At 52.7% G+C, this 18,735-nt stretch overlaps 1 protein-coding gene across 2 annotated transcripts in view; it reads right to left on the bottom strand.

Annotated features, from left to right (window-relative positions):
* The window catches only part of CRHR2 (corticotropin releasing hormone receptor 2), a 44,719-nt gene that overhangs the window by 14,520 nt on the left and 11,464 nt on the right, over positions 1-18,735 (bottom strand). Inside the window, exons 1-3 of one of the 2 annotated variants that reach the window (NM_001192545.1) lie at positions 13,978-14,080; positions 13,698-13,823; positions 616-701 (exon numbers count right to left, since the gene is read on the bottom strand). In NM_001192545.1, the coding sequence (NP_001179474.1) occupies positions 616-701; positions 13,698-13,823; positions 13,978-14,080 (315 nt within the window). Of the gene's footprint in view, positions 1-615; positions 702-13,697; positions 13,824-13,977; positions 14,081-18,735 lie in introns of those variants that run through there. The other variant, XM_005205492.5, reaches the window with a different exon arrangement.

Here is an 18,735-nt window from a genome sequence, read left to right as displayed (position 1 = left end):
CACTTTCTCAGGGTAGACAAATGTTTTTTCTCTGAACTTGGACTTCTTTTGGGGAAAAGTTACAGCCTCACTGGGGGCTGTAATGGGTGAATGAGGAGGAAGATGGAGGTGGGATGTGTCTTTTGGAGTCAGGAGTGAGAAGTAGCTTCAAAGGGGAGGAGGTTGGCACCACAGACAGTAGGGAATCCAGTTCCAGAGCAAGGGGAGGGGTGAAGTCTGAAGGGGACCCAGCTTCCTGCAGGGAATAGCCCTCTGAGCACTGTGCCTGTTTCCACATGGGGTCGCAGAATCAGAATGCCGGATGGGGAAACAGGCCCAGAGGAGGGGCGTCACACAGCCTGTCAGAGGTGGGGACACTGGTCACATGGTCATTCCCTGCTGTGTCGGTGCCACCTTGCTTGCATCCCTCACCAGCTGAACTCTCCTGAAGGTGGGGCTCTATGTCCCCTTCTCTACGCACCACAACGTCACTGAGCACAGGACGGGGACAAGAGGGGCAAAAAGTGGTGGGTGGTTGCCACAGGGCTGGTTCTGCCCACCTTGGAACCCTCTGTGCTCAGTCTGAGTCCTACTACTTATGCAAGGACCAAGGGTGGGGCAGGTGGGGACACTCACCTTATCATCCAAAATGGGTTCACACTGTGAGTAGTTGATCCGCGAGGCCCACGTCCCATTCTCCAAGCACTCTCGGTAGGCATTCCCTACAAAAGATGTCAAGCACCAAGCAGGGGCGGCGGTCACTTCTCTCCTCAAGAACTCTCCCTGGCTCCCTGGTACCCACAGGTTAAGGTCCCTACATTTCAGTCTCTCTAGACCTGCAAACACAACACGCCTGACATTCACGTGAAAGTCATTAATGTGAAACGTGCATAGAAGGCTTACCCCTCCCCCCGGGGGTAGCTAAAAGGCATGATTAAACCCATTTCTGATACAATCTTTGACTAGCAATTTGTACATTTCCTTTAATTTTGTTCGAAACTGAACCCCAGGGACTTCCCTGGTGGTCCAATGACTAAGCCTCCACGCTCCCAATGCAGTGGGTCCAGGTTTGATTCTGGTCGGGGAACTAGTGCCCACACACTGAAACCAAGAATTTGCACACCACAACTAAAAATTCTGCATGGCACTACTAGAGATCCCACGTGCTTCAGTGAAGAGTGAAGATCCTGTGTGTTGCAACTAAGACCCGGCGCAGTAAATAAACATTAAAAAAAAAAAAGATTGAACGCCATTGTGAGCCCTGGGATGTGGCTGAAGATTCACTACTTTTAGCACGATGAATAGTTTCCAAACCTATCATAGTCATTTTATGCTCCTGAGATCCATACTTTCCCACCAGCACTTCCATGTGCTCCGCAGTCACTATTTACACGCAGGTGTCTGCCCCGTGCCAGCTCCTCTTCTGCTTCATTTACATGCGCCCATTCGATCCTCACAGCAACCCGATGGAGGAAGCCCTAAGATTAACCCATTTTATAGATGAGAAAAGTGAGGCACAAGGCAATCGAGCAGCTTGCCAAGGATACAGAGATAAGAAGATTCCAACCCAGAAGGTCCAGTTCAGGGCTTATGTTCCTAACCCCTAAGCCACTGGGCAGTGGTACAGGAACGACAGCAATGTGGGGCAACAAGACTGCTGCTGACCTGGAGCTGCGGCTGCTTGGGAGGCCACCACGTGATGTCTAAATGTTTGAGAACTCGCCTCTGTGTTCAAGTTGGAGTGTGATGTGCAAAAAGACATTTCAGAACATCTGTGTCTGATACACAGAAGGGAGGGCTTTATTGAAAGGGGATGCACAAAGTTCAAAGAATGCTCCTATTTTCTTTAAATCCTAGCTTGACTGTCAAGATCTAGCTCCTAAGCCACCCTCTCCATGCGACAGAGGTAGCCCACTGTCACCTCCAGCCAGGAGGAACCTCTCATATCTGATAACTCCAAAGCCCTCTGCTGCCTCTGCTCGGCATTTTGCTGTTTTCTGTACCTTACCTCCCCCGCTTACTCAGAAACTCTAAACCACCCGTTGTTCAGCGGTAATTTGTACCAGGGTTCTGCTCTCTGGCTAATGGGCAGTTGTTTGTGGATTTTTCTTTTGCGCTTACGTTTGAATCACAATACAAAGCTAATTAAAATAAATGGTTCACAGAGCACAGAGTCACAGAGCTGGAGGGGGGAACCTTAGATTGTTTTTGGAAGCAATGAATTCTGAAATAATTAAGTTACCTTAAAAATCCACTTCCGCTGAGCTAACAGTGAGTTAAAAGCAATGAAATTATGAAGGCATACTTGCTGAAGAGCAGAAACAATGGCGGAGATTCTATTAGCCTAATTGTTTTTTAATTTGAGCTCATAGGTTTTTCAAATTTGGGGTTGTTAGTGGCCTACTCCTGACTCCTGGGCCTGTCACCTGTCAGCGAGGTCCCCGGCCAGGGTATGAGTCAGTTAGGCCAGTGTTGGTCTGACACCGACTCTGACCCAGTGCAAGGACATCAGCTCCTTGCCCCTCACTGTGGCACCCAGCCCCAGTGGGGTCTCTCCCCCTACAGGTTTGTTATATACAGAAGAGTTGTATGTGCAGAGAATGTGATGCATAGGATCAGTGATGGCACTGAACTAAGTAAGAGCAAAGGGTGAAGCCAAAAGGACCAATGTAAAGGCATTTGGGAAGGGTGAGTGCTTTATCAAATAAACAGTCCCTCCCTGATAGGGGTTTAGAGTCCCTCTCAAAAGACATGGGTGAGATGAGACAGACTCTGATTCTGGCTAGAGTCCAAAAGGCAGAAAATTTTATCTTCTATGGATGTGTTCTTAGATGTTATCCAGGCTTCAGAAGTTCAGTGCTAAGCTCCTTCCTCCAGGAAGGCCTTTTTGATTGCTTCCATCTAAACAGTCTCTTTCTCCTGCGTCTTCCAATACCTCCATGCTCCTCAGTCCTGACAGCCTGAGCCCCACACTTAAGCACTTACATATGACCCGGACCTGAGTTGTTCAGGTGCATGAGTCTGGTGTCTCAGATCAGTGTGGGGCTCCCTGAGGATGTTGTTATTGTCCAGTTGCCCAGTCATGTCTGATTCTCTGAGACCCCATGGACTGCAGCGTGCCAGGGCTCCCTGTCCCTCACCATCTCCCAAAGTTTGCCCAAGTTCACGTCCATTGCATCAGTGATGCCATCCAGCCATCTTATCCTCTGATGCCTTCTTCCTCTTCCCAGCATCTTTCCCAGCATCAGGGACTTTTCCAATGAATCGGCTGTTCACATCAGATGACCAAAATACTGGAGTTTCAGCATCAGTCTTTCCAACGAGTATTCAGGGTTGATTTCCCTTAAGATTGACTGGTTTAAGGCTGTCCAAGGGACTCTCAGGAATCTTCTCCAGGACCACAGTTCGAGGCATCAATTCCTACCCCTGAGCTGAGAACACTCATCTCCCAAGTACGGTATCTTGTGGTGGTACTGACCATGGGTGGGCTTGAGGATGGGAGGGGTCAGGCTAGAGAGGCTGCAGATCTGAGACCTTTCTGGTCCTCTACATCAATGCCCTTGGGGTACCAAGCTCTATGGAATTCTGTCTCCTCCTTTATTTCCGCCGCCCCCTGGAGTCCACCCCTCTCCTGTCCCCCCCACCCACCTCCTCTCTGGTCATCTTGCCTGGACTGGTACAGCAGCCTCCTCTCTCGCCTCCCTGCCTCATCGCTTGTCCCCCTTGACCTCTGTCCTTTAGCCCCATTTCATGTTAATATCTAAATAAAAGCCATCTGCTGCTGCTGCTGCGTGCATGCTCAGTCATGTTAACTCTTTGAGACCCCACGGACTGTAGCCCACCAGGCTCCTCAGACCATGGGGATTCTCCAGGCAAGAATACTGGAGTGGGTTGCCATTTCCTTCTCCAGGGGATCTTCCCAACCCAGGGATCGAACCCATATCTCCTACATCTCCTGCATTGGCAAGCAGATTCTTTACTACTGAGCTACCTGGGAAGCCCAATAAAGGCCATGAACAGCTTTTTACCGTTCTGGAGAATAAAGTCCAACTTTCCAGGTGTGCTAATCAAGGCTCTTGACACTCGGGCACCAGCAGAACTTGCCTGACCCCTCGCTACCTCTCCACATGGCTGGTGATATTTGCACCAGCAGGCCTGGCACACACCACCCCTCAAGACTCTCACCCAATACCCACTGACAAACTCCCACCTCTCTTTTAACCCCAAGCTCTAATGCCGCCGCCTCCTGGAGGCTTCCCCAGTACCCAGGGTACTAATCTCTTCCTTTTCCCTCTAAACACCTCCTTTATGTCTTCCCATTTTTTGAAACATAGGTCTTCATACTCTATTGCCCTTGAACTACAGCAGCACATCCATTTCATATCATAGTCCAGCACACACACATATCCCTCACATGACTAAATCCAGTTTCACAAAGCAAATTTTATCTTACCACAGCTATAATAGTTTCTTTCTATTCTTTTCTAACGAATTACATGTATTTTATACCCAAATGCTAGTCATGACCCCCTAAATTTACTTCACAATCTGCTATCAACACAGTTTGAAAAAGAAAAATCTTCTAGAGCATTTGACATCATCACTATGGGCTTAATCTCTTTAGAATTGATCCTTCTTTTCTTTGCTACTGAACTTAAGCTCCCTGGGGACAGACAAGTAGACAGAAACCATATTGGAGTCAACAGATCCTGCCTCGGGGGTGAGCCATTGAGTACATGTGGGCTGAATCAAATTAACTCAAACCTGGGGAAGTAGGGTCTGAGATGTGGGATGTAGTGGTGGGAGGGGGCTTCCCCCTCTGGGGACCCAGTCATGCCTGGGAATAAGGCTCTGGTTATATACAATGAGTACCAGGAGGCTGGAAGACAGATGTTCCCAGCACTTCGGGAGAGTTGGCTAATGAGGACACTGAGCCCTCAGGCACAGCCTCAGACAGAAGAAAGGAAGACTGGAAGAGTCCCCACTGGGAACCAGAGGAAGATGGGCACGGAGAGTGTGAGGGCAGGTGGTCAGGCCAGAATTGTGGGGATGGAGGCAGAAAGGTGGGTGCCTGTTACCACAGCAATACAGGTGCCCCACCAAAGACAGATGCCAGTGGTGTGCAGTGTGGTCTTCCAGGGGCATCAGGGTCTGTATGATGCAGGCAAGGTCTTCTCTTCCAGGGCTCTGTGGTCTGGGAAGCCCGGACTCTAACCCTGGCAGCATGACAGGACTCTGCCCCGAGTGGCCCTGGCCTGTTGAAAGCTCTCATTACAATATGCTGTCTCCCTTTCAGATGCTGACACTTTGATGAGAGTTTCTGGTTTGGGCAGCACCTGAGTGGTCCAGGAGCCTGGTTGGGAGAAGATGGAAGCCTACATTCTAGCTGTAGTTTTGTCTCTGGCTGATTAAGTGATGTTGGTTAAGTCCTACCCCTTTCAGCCTCAGCTTCCCCACTCATGAAAAGTAATGTAAACTGCTTCTCAGTGATGCTATATTGGCATTTCAGGGGGGTCAAGCATTTGCTGCATGGGACTTTTCAATCTGCTAAATGCCAGTAGTACCCTCAAGCCAGTGTAACAACCTCAGACATCCATATGTCACTTTTAAGCACTCCTGAGGTTGGCACTTCTATCTCTGATAGTCGAACCAGCAGTGTATGGGAGATGGGGACCATGAGGGACCATTTTTTGAGTGGTAGTTATGAAGCAGAGTGCAAGAGTCAGGCGGGGCGTGGGATGAGTGAGACTGTGGTGGAGGAGCAGCAATGTGGTCATTGGCTGTGTGGAAAGAAAATGACAAGAAGTGAGGGTGGAAAGGTGCTGACAGGGAGACGGGAAGGGCCAGAAGCAGTATTTACTGAAGGAATGAGGTCACTGTGCGGGACTGAAACTTTCAGTACCACGGATAGCAGAACGCTACCACTCGCTACTTCTCACCCTGGATGCAGCTTCAGTGAACTGGAGAGCTCCTAAGATCTAACCCTAAGCCTACCCCCATCCCACGTTCACCATCAGCCCTGTGCCAACAGCAGTTTCCCTGAGCTACCCGAACAATGTGCGTCTCCCTGAGTTAAGCCTGCACATTTCCTGTCTTGATCTGATTACTGCACGTTGGTGGGGGTAGAGGTGGGGGCAGCTGGTGATGTTGACCCTAACTCGGAGCCCACCTGCCGCACTGAGAGACTGAGAATCTGCCATCATCAACCCAGTCATCAGGTTAGGAAGGGCCTCTCAGGGCCATCTGCTTGTGACAGAGGGGAAGGGAACTTCTTTCCCATTTTTTCAGTGTTGTGTGGACACTGCTCTCCAGACCCCACCATCACTCTGGACCTCCCCAAACCCCCAGCTCTCTATTTCTGCCTTCTGTCCTTGAGTAGGTGTGGGAGGGGTAAATGTCCACACCTACAGCAGAGAGTGGGGAAACTGAGTCAGGAAGGCACAACGCAGACCCTTCTGGGTCCATGACAAAGGGAAGAGGTATGAGTAGCATCCAGCTCACTGTGTGAGATCACTGGCCTCTCCAGGGAAGGGCAAGTGGGAGGAGGCGCCTACCCTTGATCGGGCCGCTATTGTGCAGGCTCCCTCCTTCCAGTCATGCCTAGCAACGCTCCATCGGCTTGTCGCCATGACGCCGGCCAGCAGAGGGAGGCTGGGAGAAGGACCCTCGAGGCAGAGGCTGCTGTAGAGAGGAGGATGTCAGGGGAAGGGGGCCCCGAGAACTCATCCAGCTCCCCACCCACCTCATACAGAGAAACTGAGGCTCAAAGAGGAGAAAAACCTGCCCAAAGGTGAGATAAGTAGAATTAGAACTGGCTCCCAACCATCGTTTCTGTGAACTGATGGGGGGTGGGGGCAGGGCATCTCTCGATGGCAGTCTTTTGTTCTCCTGTTAACACAGGGGTCTCTGGGGGCCAGGGGGTCACTTCTCTCTGGAGACCTTTGGGGATCAGATCCTCTTAGTGTAGACAGACTGCCCCTTCTTGGTGCCCCAAGACACCATCCAGAGGTCACACAGCTTGGTGCCTCTCAAGGTCAATAGAAGGCCACACCACCCCAGTAGGAAGACAACCATCCTTAGTGTGAATGGGACCCTGAAGGACACGATTGCTCCTCCTTCCAGACCCTAAGCCACACTCTACTCCCCTTGCTGAAACAGCCTAGCTGTGCACAGGGAGTCCCAGCCAGTGCTGTCTCTTGCTCATGACAGGGGCCCATGAGGTCAGTATGTTTCCTGTGTCCTTCACATAGATAAGGAAATGGAGACTCAGATGGGGTGGACCCCCACCCCATTCACTCAGTGAATCCCAGCACAGCCAGGACTTAGTGGGCTCCCCTGAAGCTGTGTCTGGGTTCCTCCTGCTATTCATCATCCCCAGACCCACCCCTGCTGTAAAGGGAAATTCCAGCCAGACTCTGGAGCACCTGGTTTGAGGTGGGTGGGCTGCCTTTAGGGTCCTTTGGGGTGGTCCCTGAGAGTCACCAGGGGTGGAATTTGCTGTGGCGGTTCCCGATCCTGCCGGGGTTGCCAGGGTGGAGGGAGAGTGGACAGTGAGGGACGCTGCAGCTTCTGACTTAACAGCAGGAGGGAAGGGAGGAGAGGGAGAGGGCCAAGTTCAAAGTTCTCAGCCAATCTGGATTCATATTTAGAAGGTACATCCTGAACATCAAGTGGCATCCTTTGGGAGTATTCCAGTCCTGCCTCATGATGCTGTGGATGAGCATCTGGGGTCTGAGTAGTGTGAACAGAACTGAAGCCCATGCCCTGGCATTCAAGGCCTCCGTGACCTGGCCCCGTTCCCTCTCTCCCTCTGTTCCCACTCTCCCTTCCACCTGACACATCACTGGCCCAGTTATCCAGGGTGTGCTCCACAGCACTTGCTCCATGAAGTCTTCCCAACTAGCTTTCCCTTCTTTTTCGGAATCAACTTTCTTCCATGTATTCCTACAGCCTTGGCTGTGCTATTTCACTGAAGAGCAAATACCAAATAGTTCTCTTTAAACATCTCTCTCTCTAACACAGGAGACCCTGGAAGGCTGACTCAGGTCTTATGCCTCTTTGAAGAGCTTGTTTCTAGTGGAGAAAGGGAAACATATAAACCCAGTGAAGGATATTAAGTGGAGGATTCCTGGTGAGGGGGTGAAGGAACGTCACGGGAGGCCGCACCTTTGGTCTTGCCTGAGATGAAGGGTGCTTAGGCAGGGGGACAGCTGGGAGTCCACTGTTAATGTTTCTCAGTAGTCCAGGCCCCATGCATGCAGATGTGGAGTGTGGGCCAAGAGCTCTTAGAGCCAGCAGAGACTGTTCAGAGCCCTGGCTTTCTGTGGAACCTTGGGTAAGTATCTTTTACTCTCTGGACCAAGCATCTCCCAGTCTTAAGCAGCAAGGGAGGGGAGTACCAGACTCAGCACAGAAATTCTCAGGTGTTTGGATGGCCAGAGAGGCATCCTTTTCTGCTATCTTTCTTTCCTCCTCCTTCCCTCAGCCAAACCCTCAGTGATGAGGCATCCAACTTTCCCTCTCTCCCAGCAGGGGACAGTTCTCAAAAGGGTGACTGCTGATCCTTGGGCTTCAGGGCTCAGGGTGTGGTTGGGTCTCACTGGGGACTAGGAATGCAGACATGAGTTCCTGGAGTCACAGCTTCTATTTCTCAATGCAGAGGGCCATCTTCCTGGGACTCTGGAGCTGAGGGTCCACCCTGGCACCAGGCCTGTTCTCAAGCAAATGTGGTGTCCCCACTGCTTCAAGATCTCAAGAACCAGTCCTGCCCCCGCCCCCACACCTCCAGGAAGCTTTCCAGGAATGCTCCAGTGCTCATCAGGCTTATCTTTCCAATCCCTGATGGCTGATTTGGGTGAGCTTGGTCTTTAAGCACCCTGGGGCTCTCTGAGGACAGGGCTTAGCCTTTTTCATCACCCCTGGTTCCCAAGTACAAGCAGGCAGACCCAGGAGGAAGACCCCTGTGGCTGGAGACCATCTAGTTTATGTGTTTCCATTTTAATACAACCAGGTCTTCAGCATGTCTCTAGAGTGGGGTTCTGGGAGGTGGGGACCCCAGTCCTCCCCATGGGGTTGAATTAGGTGGAGTGTCTCTTCCCCACCGTGGCAGATCCTTCAGTATTGATGGGCCTACCATTCTCAACAGGACCTGGTGGGAGCCTGAGGTCAAGGAGCTGAGGCTGAGCCAGGCTGGGCTTAGAGATTCCACAGGAGGAAAATGACCCTGCCCATGTGGTTGCAGGACCCTCCTTTGCAGCCACGAGGACCACAGTGACAGGCAAGAGGAGGTGTCAGAGCAGGGCAGGTAGAGTGAGCAATGGGAGGAGGGAGAGACAGAGGATGTGGGGAGATGGAGGGGAGTACAGAGAGGGAAGATGGAGCTAAGGTGGGAGAGAACCACATAGATAGAAAACAAAAGAGAGACTGAGAAATACACAGAGTCATACACACAGAAAGAGACATTGAGAATATACACCCAGAGACAGAACCAAACATAGAAACAAAAACAGAGTCATGGAGACAAAGAGAGAAACACTGAGAGAGACACGTGCACAGAGATGGGCACCAGAGTGAACACAGGTGAGAGGTGGGAGGAAAATGGAACACAGTGCCCACCTCCGGCCAAACCACCGCTGAGTAAACCATGTGCCTTCTCCCTGGGACAGGGGCGCTGGGGCCTGAGAAGGCAGTGGGGCTTGCTCCAGGTTCCACTGTGTATGGATATTATGTTAGTTTCAGGTGGCCCAGAATTTGAACCTGCTTCCCATATGGGCACAGGGAAACCTGGGAGGTGGGGTGCAGAGAACACCTCCTGCCATAGAGCTGAAATGAAAGGCCCTCCCCTTCTAGGCTCCCCTGTAGCCAGAGCTGGACTGGGGAACCCCAGTCCCCCCTTCCCCTACTTCCTCAGATGCTCTGGCACCAAGGAAATCAGTGAGCTGGGAGCCCACAAAATGGAGATGGGGAGAAGGCTTCCTGAGGACCACTACAGGAAGCTGGAGATCCTAAGGCAGTGACGACGGCAGGGCTGAGGCCCCTCTGGTGACCAGGGCTCACAGCATTGTCAAGGCCCACTCAGAGAGAGTGGGGGTTCCCTCACTAGGCCAGCTCTGCTCTCAGTTCTTGGCTGGGGACCCCATATCTGATTTTCCATCCTATCCAATAATTACATAAACTTCCCGATATCCTGTCAACAAATCCCTTCTCTGCTTAGTCCGTCAGAGTTGCTTCCTCAGAGGCAGCAGAGCCTTAGCTAGAATCCTTGTCCTGTTATAAGCTGTGTGACTTTGGCAAAGTCACTCCTCGGTGCCTCAGTTTCCTCATGTGTAATATGAGGATAAGACTATGTCTCTACCATTGGCTGATTGTAAAGATCAATGTGTTAACAGGTCAAACGACAGTGCAGAACCTGGGCCGCTGAAGCAGTGACGTGGAGGTGGGGAGAACACGGGAGGGGACTCAGACACACGGACACTTAACTCAGTTCTGCCACAGACTACCGTAAGTGGCCTTGAACAAGTCTCTTCTCTTCCCTTGGCCATTGCTGCATCCAGAAATAGTCTCTGGGTAAGAATAACAAGGCTCTGATCAAGCCTCCCACACTCACTGCTGTGGCTGTTTGCTAACCACATAAGAACTCTCGAATACCTTGTCTCCAGCCCAAGGCACTTGCCTGGGCTTCCTCGTCCAGCCAATTGCCTTCTCCGCTGCATCTTCATTCAGATGTCCCTCCAGCTCCCCAGAGTCCACATATACTTATCTGTGCTCATTGATTTCCTGATGTGGTCCCTGACTCCTCCCCCTTCCTGTCCCACGCTAGTCTTGTCAGTTACAGATGTGTCCTCCTTTGCTTCTGCAGCCTCCACTTGACCTAGGTCAGTTACAGTGGCTCCTAACCCCTCCTCTTGTGGCCAGAGACTCTGAGCCCTGAAGCTGAACTCCTCCCTTTACAAGCGGCCCCAGGCTCCCTGCCACACCAAAGGTGAAGTCCTATGCGATGCCCTACATCACTTGACCAACACCCACCAGTCTGCTCTCATTTGCTTCTTTCTCCTACTACCTGTACTCCACATAACACCAGCCAGTCCTGAGGCACAAAGCATGCTCCCATCTCTTCCCCTAGACTTACGACTCTTTCACCTGCTAAAATCCCATTCACATCTCTGAGCCTCAGCTTTCTCATCTGCAATATGGGCACAAGAGCAGGCCATACCTCAGGGGCCTTAGGGAGGTGGGAACGTGGGAGGTCATGTATGCCAAGCTCTCTCAGTGGTAGCTGGCACCTGGACCATGGTCCACATTTGGGAGTTTGGTGGCCGATTCTCTGTGCTCAGCTGAGTGGGTGAAAGTTCACAAGGACTAATGCCTAAGCTGCTGTCCCACCTGGACAATGCCTGCCCTCTAAACTATGAGGCTTCAGCAGGGATCTGGCTGCAGCATAACAAAATTGGGCAGGAAGAGAGCCAGGACCCTTGTACCTCTTCCCCCAGGCTTCTCTAGGACCTCTTTTCCTCCCTGTGTCCTTCTTTGTCCAGGAAAGATCCCACTTTAGCAGAGCAGAAGGAAGCAGTGGCCAGGAAGCAGGGGAGGAGAGAAATCAATCATCGCCATTGACATTAGCTGCCTCAGCTCTTCACACCTCAGCTATCACACTGATTAATAGCAATGCTCCTTCTGCCCCCATGCTTCTCCCATTCACCAGGAGTCAGACTGTGGGCAGTACTTGGTCCAAATGGAGACAGTGGTTCATTAGTACCAGGGGCTAATCGGCACTACATGTGCCAACCTTGGTGGCGCCCTGACCTTTTCTTGGCTTCTCATCTGACATGGTGTGAGTGGTGTGGGAGGTGCTGCAACACCCCCTTTGGGAAGCCTTCCCCATCTCCCCTCCCACGTTCCTCCTCATCCACAGTCCCTTTGCATTCCCCTATCATGGCATTTCTTACTCTGTATCCTTTTGTCTGTTGCAATTGTGAGTGAGGGCCTCAATGCCAGTGCAGTGGCTGGCACACAGTAGCTGTTTAATAAACTGTTTGAAGAGAAGAGACCCAGGCCCTGTCCTCGGGGGCTCCAGGTGGGTTGGAGAGAAAGGGGACAGCCCAGGCCGGGGTGGGAACCAGAGCAGGGCTGCCTCAGATCCACAGGCTGAGGGGCAAAGAGCCGCATCACCTCACTTAGCATTTATCTCTGGCTCAGACTGAATCAGGGACCCTGATTTCCACTGCCCCACCCCACAGAGCTCATAGGATCCTAAAAACATAGTTTTATAATCTCAGGACTGGAAGCATGGAAGCCGTTCCTTCTGCTTGTGCATCTCCTGGATCGGGGACCTCACCTCCTCCCTGGAAGGTCTATCTTAATCATGGGTAGGAAGCGTGGTCAGATGACTCAGAAATCTTCCTCAGCAGCCCCACTAGGTCTCCCACCCCCTTCCGTTAGGAGCACCACTACCACTGGACTCCTCCAAGCAAGCTGCTCTCTGGGCCCACCAGAGCCCTCCGCTGGTGCAGACAGGGCAATGCTGCTTAGCACTAGATGCAGAGGCTGCAGTCTAGCCCACTAACCATCTCTCTGGGTGAAGGTATGAGTTTGGACAGACATACGTGTGTGTGTGTGTGTGTGTGAGAGAGAGAGAGAGAGAGAGCGCGAGAGAGCGTGCATGAGTGAGCTGGTGGGGGAGCTATGCTACTATTCAGACACACAGAGGTTGCTATGATGTTTCCAGGATGAGGGGCTTCAGACAAACAGGTGCCCTCCATTGCTGCCTAGCATCTCAGAAGGCTCTTTGCTGGTGTGGGTGGGGCTGGAGATGTGAGTGGCCCTTCAGGGTGGGCTAGTGATGCTGCATCCCACAGCTTCACAAGACACTGCCACTTGGCTCCCATTGGACCTTCCACAGGGCGTAGACTCAGGCACCCCCTTCCCCTCCCAGAGCCCATACAGAACCACCCCATCTGGATGCTGTGTGACTCCTGGAGCATCTGCTGCTGTCCTCCACAGAGTGGCAAGCTAGCCAGTGATTTGCCAGGAGGAAGAGGGGCACAGGCTGTTCTCCCCAGGAGGTGGGGGGTGGGCCTGATTGAGACACCACGCTGGGTGGCAGGAGTAATGCTGACCACTGCCCCTGACTCACAGCCCAGTGAGCCAGTCCCAGGGCATCCAGGTAGGGAAGAGACTACACCCCACACTCTGGTCCAGAAACAGCTACACTTTGCATGCCCAGCCCCAACACAAGCCTCACCCCATCTTCCCTGCCTCCTGCTCTCCCCTTCTCCCACAGCAGAGTCTGACCACCACACTCACCCTGGGGTTTGGGAACATATCCTGGGCGCCCCATCCCTCCCCACCGCCCCGGGGAGATGCGGGGCGGAAATCGGCTAAACAAAGAGAAACCCTAACGGAGAAACTTCAGGCACCAGAGTATATAATGTGGGAAAGATATTTGTTTTCAAAGGGAAGGATTTCCTTCTCCTCTTTCTGGGTTCTCAGCGCATGGAGCACGGGAATCGTGGGCAAATCACTGTCTTAACGAGGTCTGAAGCTACGGCGAGGTTAGGGCAGAGGGAGCGCCCCTAATATTATGTCTTTAACGCCGGCGCTATGACCGTGCCGCGGCTCTCAGGTCTTCGACGCTGGCTTCGGAGCCCTCGCTACCCTCTAAACCGCCCTCCTGGGAGCCAGGTGTTGAGCCCACGGCGGAGGGTCCCAGGAACACTCACGGGTCGTGTTATACTTGACACCGTTGAAGTACTCGGGGCACGGCCTCTCCACCAGGGCTCCGGCCGAGCTCCGAGGCCAGCACGTCCCGATCTGGTCCAAGGTCGTGTTGCAGTAGGAGTAGGGACCTGGTGATGGGAGAGAGCGGAGCGGGGATCAGAGGGGCTGCTGGGGCCCGCGGGGCGCCGCAGGGCGCGAGGCGCTCGAGCGCGGGGACCCGAGCGCACCCAACGCGCCAGGCAAGAAGCCTGCGCCGCCCGGGTCTGCTCGGCTCTCGCCTACCCTCGGGGTGCAGGGGCAGCCCCCAGCCGTCCAAAACCAGCTCTTCGGCCAGCTCCAGGCTGCAGTTGGTCTCCAGCAGGCTGTGGAGCAGTGCCGCGTCCATTGCGCCCCGGAGCCACGCGCGCCCAGCGTGGCTGCCAGGGGCTGGGTTCGAGAGTGAGTGGCTGAGACAGCGCAGAGTCTTGGCTTCTCTCGCCCAGCCCTGACCTGCCAACAGCCTCCTGGCACTGCGGTCGAACGTCGGGAACTGCCAAGTCTGGACCTTAGCGGAGAGGAGCCGCAGAACGCACCCGGCTGCGGGTCCACCCGCTCAGTCGCGGCCAATGGCTGCACCAGGGGGCGGGGCCGGACGGCTCCTCTCTGCCCGGCCCAGGCTCCCGCCCCCGGCCCACTAGTCCAACCCGGAATCCGCCTTCTCCGGCTCAGACCAGGTCCGGAGGAGGGCGGCGGGAATGGACAGTGTGGGCCTTGGGTGGCGGAATGATCTGCCCGAGGGTCGAGTTCCGGGGGCTGCAGGGGGCAGGAAAGCGCGCCCGCCCGCCCCAGAAGCTTGCCTCGTGTTTCTTCTCCTTCGGTGTCTCGCCATTTGTTTCTTCTCCTTGAGCGAGGACACTGGAGGGGATGACAGGGAGTGGAGAGCCCACGAGCAGATCTGCACTCTAGAAAAGCCTCCGTGGCCTCTGGGAAAGGAGTGGATTGGAGGGGCATCGAGGGAATCAAGGGAGCCACGAAAGAGGCTGGCGAGATCAAGAGGCTTGAATAGGTGCAGACCTGTACCAGCCCATGGGGGTTAGGGTGGGGAGGGATTTCCGGGAAAACCAGCCCTGGTGAGGCAGGACTGGAGAGAGGGGTGGGTGGGTGGATTCCAACAGGAGCCAGGAGGCAGGGGTAATGCCAGGTCTCCCGCTTGGGTGACTGGGGGCAGGAGTTGTGTTGCCATTCACTGAAATGGGGAAGTCCAGGGGAGAAACTGACTGAAATTATCTGAAGAACCTCAAACACCCAGGTCTTACTGCCCTGGGTTTCAGAGGGAATAAAACGAGAAGTGAGAACCTCTTTTCCTCTTGGCTTGGGCAGGACAACCTGAAACTGGTTTCCACAGCAGGGTGTGTGTGTGTTTAAGTTAAGTGTGGAGGGGAGATCAGACCCCACAGCAAGTGTGGAGGAGCTGAAAACCTTTATCTGGAATTTGCCCAGGCCCCTCAGGACTGCCTGCTTCTTAACTCCCTGTGGCTCCATTCTGAGTGCCAGGGCAGGTCCACTGCTCAGGTCTACTGAGGCGGGTGGGGGGGGATCTGGGCTCAAGACACAGGGCCTGAGATGTGGTTCACCTCAACTCAGGCTGGATTCAGGCCTGCCTTTGTCTCTGCTCTCCTGCATGTTACCCCAATTCTCACCCTCTCTTCTGGGGCAGTTTCTCCATCAGTGAAATGTTCTCAAAGGCCCCTCCCAGCCCTGAGACTCTGGTCCTGAGTTATGAGATGCAAAGACTGAGGGAGATGTACATGTGTGTGAATTTGTATGTGTGTGCCTTTATCTTTAGAGGGCAGGGAGAGCTGGGACCCAGTCCCAGCTGGACTGGAAGCCCCAGGGTGGCTAGTCCTAGTCCTTCCTGCCATCTTTCACTGGGAACAAAGCTGCAAGAGAAGGCTGAGAGCATCCTGAGCCAGCATTATTCCCTGAGCAGGGAGAGGGGAGAGGCAGACTGGGCTGTGTTTGTGTGCTCCAGTCTCACCAGCCTCCATATTAATGCTGCTCTCATTGCCCAGGCAGAGCCAGGGAGCAAGCTCGGGAATCTCTCTGGGGCCAGCTGATTGGCAGGTACGAGGTTCAGATCAGCCAGCCAGGTCTATCCTCTGCCTTTTAAATGGACAGAGCCCTTGGCTCAGCTCTGGGCAGCTGCAGAGGCAGAGGTCCCTTACTGTCCCTAATAACCAGTGCCAGGAACAGGCGAGGATCAGTTGGGTCCCAACCCCAACCCTAGGCAAAGTCCTGTCGCCAGTGCCAGGCTGAGACTCGGCCTGGGTCCCAGACCAAGCCCTGCTGCACAGGACTTGTCCCCCATAGGCTAGACTGTGGCTGGCAGGATCAGCCCATTTCTTCATTGTGAAGTAGTCTCATTCATGCACAAAGGAGGGTGCTCCACACAGTGATCGCAGCACAGAGGGAAAGGAGAGCCCAAGCTAAAGTTATTAACCTGTTCATCACCAGGGCCACCGCACAGGAAAAGCAGCTGTCTCAGGGGGAGGTGAGTGCCCAGTGACCAGAGGCCAAGGACTTAATGTCTCACATGCAGGATGGAAGGTTGGCCTGGGTGACTTGGACTGCTCTTAACTGGAGAGCACATGTGATAAAGGTTCCTCTGGGAAGTGACCATTTCAGGGGCAGAGCTAAAGACCATTCTGCATCTTGATGGGACAGTCGGGACCTGAGCACAGGCCCAGAGACCCAAGAGGCCCTGGCCTCCAGAATGCAGTGCCATTTCATCGTGGAGTTTATTATCACCAGCACGATTGTCTACTATTCTAGATGTGACAGAGGAAAATGAAAAAAGGATCAGCTTTGGAACAAATGGATTTTACAGCTCATTTTAGTGTTTACAAATAAGTAAATGAGGAAGAAATTGTAAAGAGCAAAAACTTTCCTCACCTAGATGAACTCCAACTACCCTTAAAGTTTGGGCCTTTTTGCTAGCTAAGGAAGCAGAGGTGGGTGGGAGGTCCCTGGGATGGAGGTGAGCCCCCAGGCCAGGCACTGGGGCAGAGGTATTCGGGACAGTCTGTATGCCCCTAGGCTGGTGGGAGAGGTAGCAAATAAGTTATAGGGAAGTGTGACAGGTGCTGGAGGAGAAACCTGTGTGTCATGGGCAGCGTGGGGGCAGGTACCTCTGGCCCACCTCTGATGGCAGCTGCAGTGGCAATCCAGGTGCTCCAGGGTTCAGCTGAACACCGGATAGGTGTGCAGAGCATAATGGAAACACACACGGCATCTCACACAGTCACGAGTCTGCACAGTACACACTTTATCTCACTCATCCCACCACCCATCAGGTATCCGCTAGAAAACAGGATTTAAGGGGATAGACTTTGCATGTCTGAGGGCTGTGCTCAGTCAGGCTGAAGAGTATACAGAACTGGGACAGGCTGTGGGGTTCACTGTAGTTACAGTGGGGCTTCTGAGGGCATGGAAGGCTTGGGAGAGGCCAGAAGGTGCCCCACTCTTGCTCTGTGGCACTGGGGATGGTGCCCCAGGCCAGGCCAGACACTCCTTCTCCATCCCACCTCACTTCACCTTGGCACAGGGGAGATGGCCTGGTGTCTTCAAGTGGAGCCACGGGACCAGGCTGAGGAGCAGGAAGAGCCCCTGGCAACTGTCTAACCCCACACTCTCATTTATAGATGGCCAAATGGAGGCCCAGAGGAAGAAAAGGAATTTCCCCCTCCAACCCCTCCCAGGCCATCCTCCTCTCCACAGCAGCCAGACTGGGCTCCCTGCTTCCTCCACTGGGCAGAGGAAGTGATTTTTCTAAGATTGTGTGACTTCTTGCAAGAGCAGCTCTCCATTGCCCTTGGGACGAAGCCCAGCTCTTTAGCACCGCAAACAGCGCTCTTCATGATTGTCTATTCCCCATCCTCTCCTCATGCTTAACTTGAGATGCCCTTTGGGTCCACTCGCCATTCCCTTGGAACATTCTCTACCTCCATTCCTTCACATGTGCTGTTCCCTCTGCCAGGAATGCCCTTACCGCTCTATTCCGGTTAACCCAGCTGACTCCCATCTGCCCTTCTAATGTTCAGCTTAGCCCCCACCTCCTTTGTCTTATCTGGGGTGGGTGGCTCTTCTCCATGCCTTGGTCTGCTGGGGGCTAGTCTATATCACATCAAGGTTATTAGTTTCTCTATTGTGGAAGGCAGGGCTGGTCATGTTCACTAACCAGTCCCAGCACCCATCAGAGTGCTTCATGCTTGTGCTCAGCAAATCAACACTGAAGGAATGGATGCTTTGGCAGAAGCCCTGTCTCCTGAGATCCAAGGGTCTCTTCACATATGACCAGTCCTGGTGTATGTGTGTGAGTGTGTGTGTGTGTGTGTGTGTGTGTGATTAGGGAGTTATTTCCAAGGATCCTTGATTCCATTTGCACTCTTACATTGCCTATGGACTAAAAAAATAATATGCCTTACAACTTACAGTATATGCTCTATTAGATTCCTCTGTGATGAATAAAACAGAAATAATCCATTTAAAGCCTGCCTGAAGTCTCTTGTGATTATGTGTTTTTTTTTCTTTATTTGGACCTTAGGGTCATGCAATTTAAATGATCATAGTCTTTGATTCATGACCCTTTGTCATCATTAGCCTATACATGGCCCAACTTTATTTCATTTTAGTCTTTTCTGTTATGGAAGTTTGTATGTAGTAGCACATATAATGATCTATTGCCCAATCCAAAACTAGATCATTACCAATCACTTACAAATTTATCTATACACTCCTTCCTCAGAGGGAACATTCTTTTGAATGTTGCATTTATCATTCCTTTGCTCTTAGTTTTTTCAGTTTTATCACATGTACATATATCTAAACAATAGGTTGTTTGGTTTTACTTGTTTCTGAGCTTTAGGTTAGTCAAAATGCATTTTCTCAATTGGTGGACACCTAAAAGGAGATACCTATCATGTGGGGACCAGAGAAACTATTCCTGAAGTTCAAGGGCATCCTAACAGCCAGTACCGCCCACTGCAGGGGCGTGGTTAATGA

Source organism: Bos taurus, chromosome 4 (genome assembly GCF_002263795.3).
Source record: "Bos taurus isolate L1 Dominette 01449 registration number 42190680 breed Hereford chromosome 4, ARS-UCD2.0, whole genome shotgun sequence".
NCBI lineage: Eukaryota > Metazoa > Chordata > Mammalia > Artiodactyla > Bovidae > Bos > Bos taurus.
This window is presented reverse-complemented; position numbering and strand designations above follow the sequence as displayed.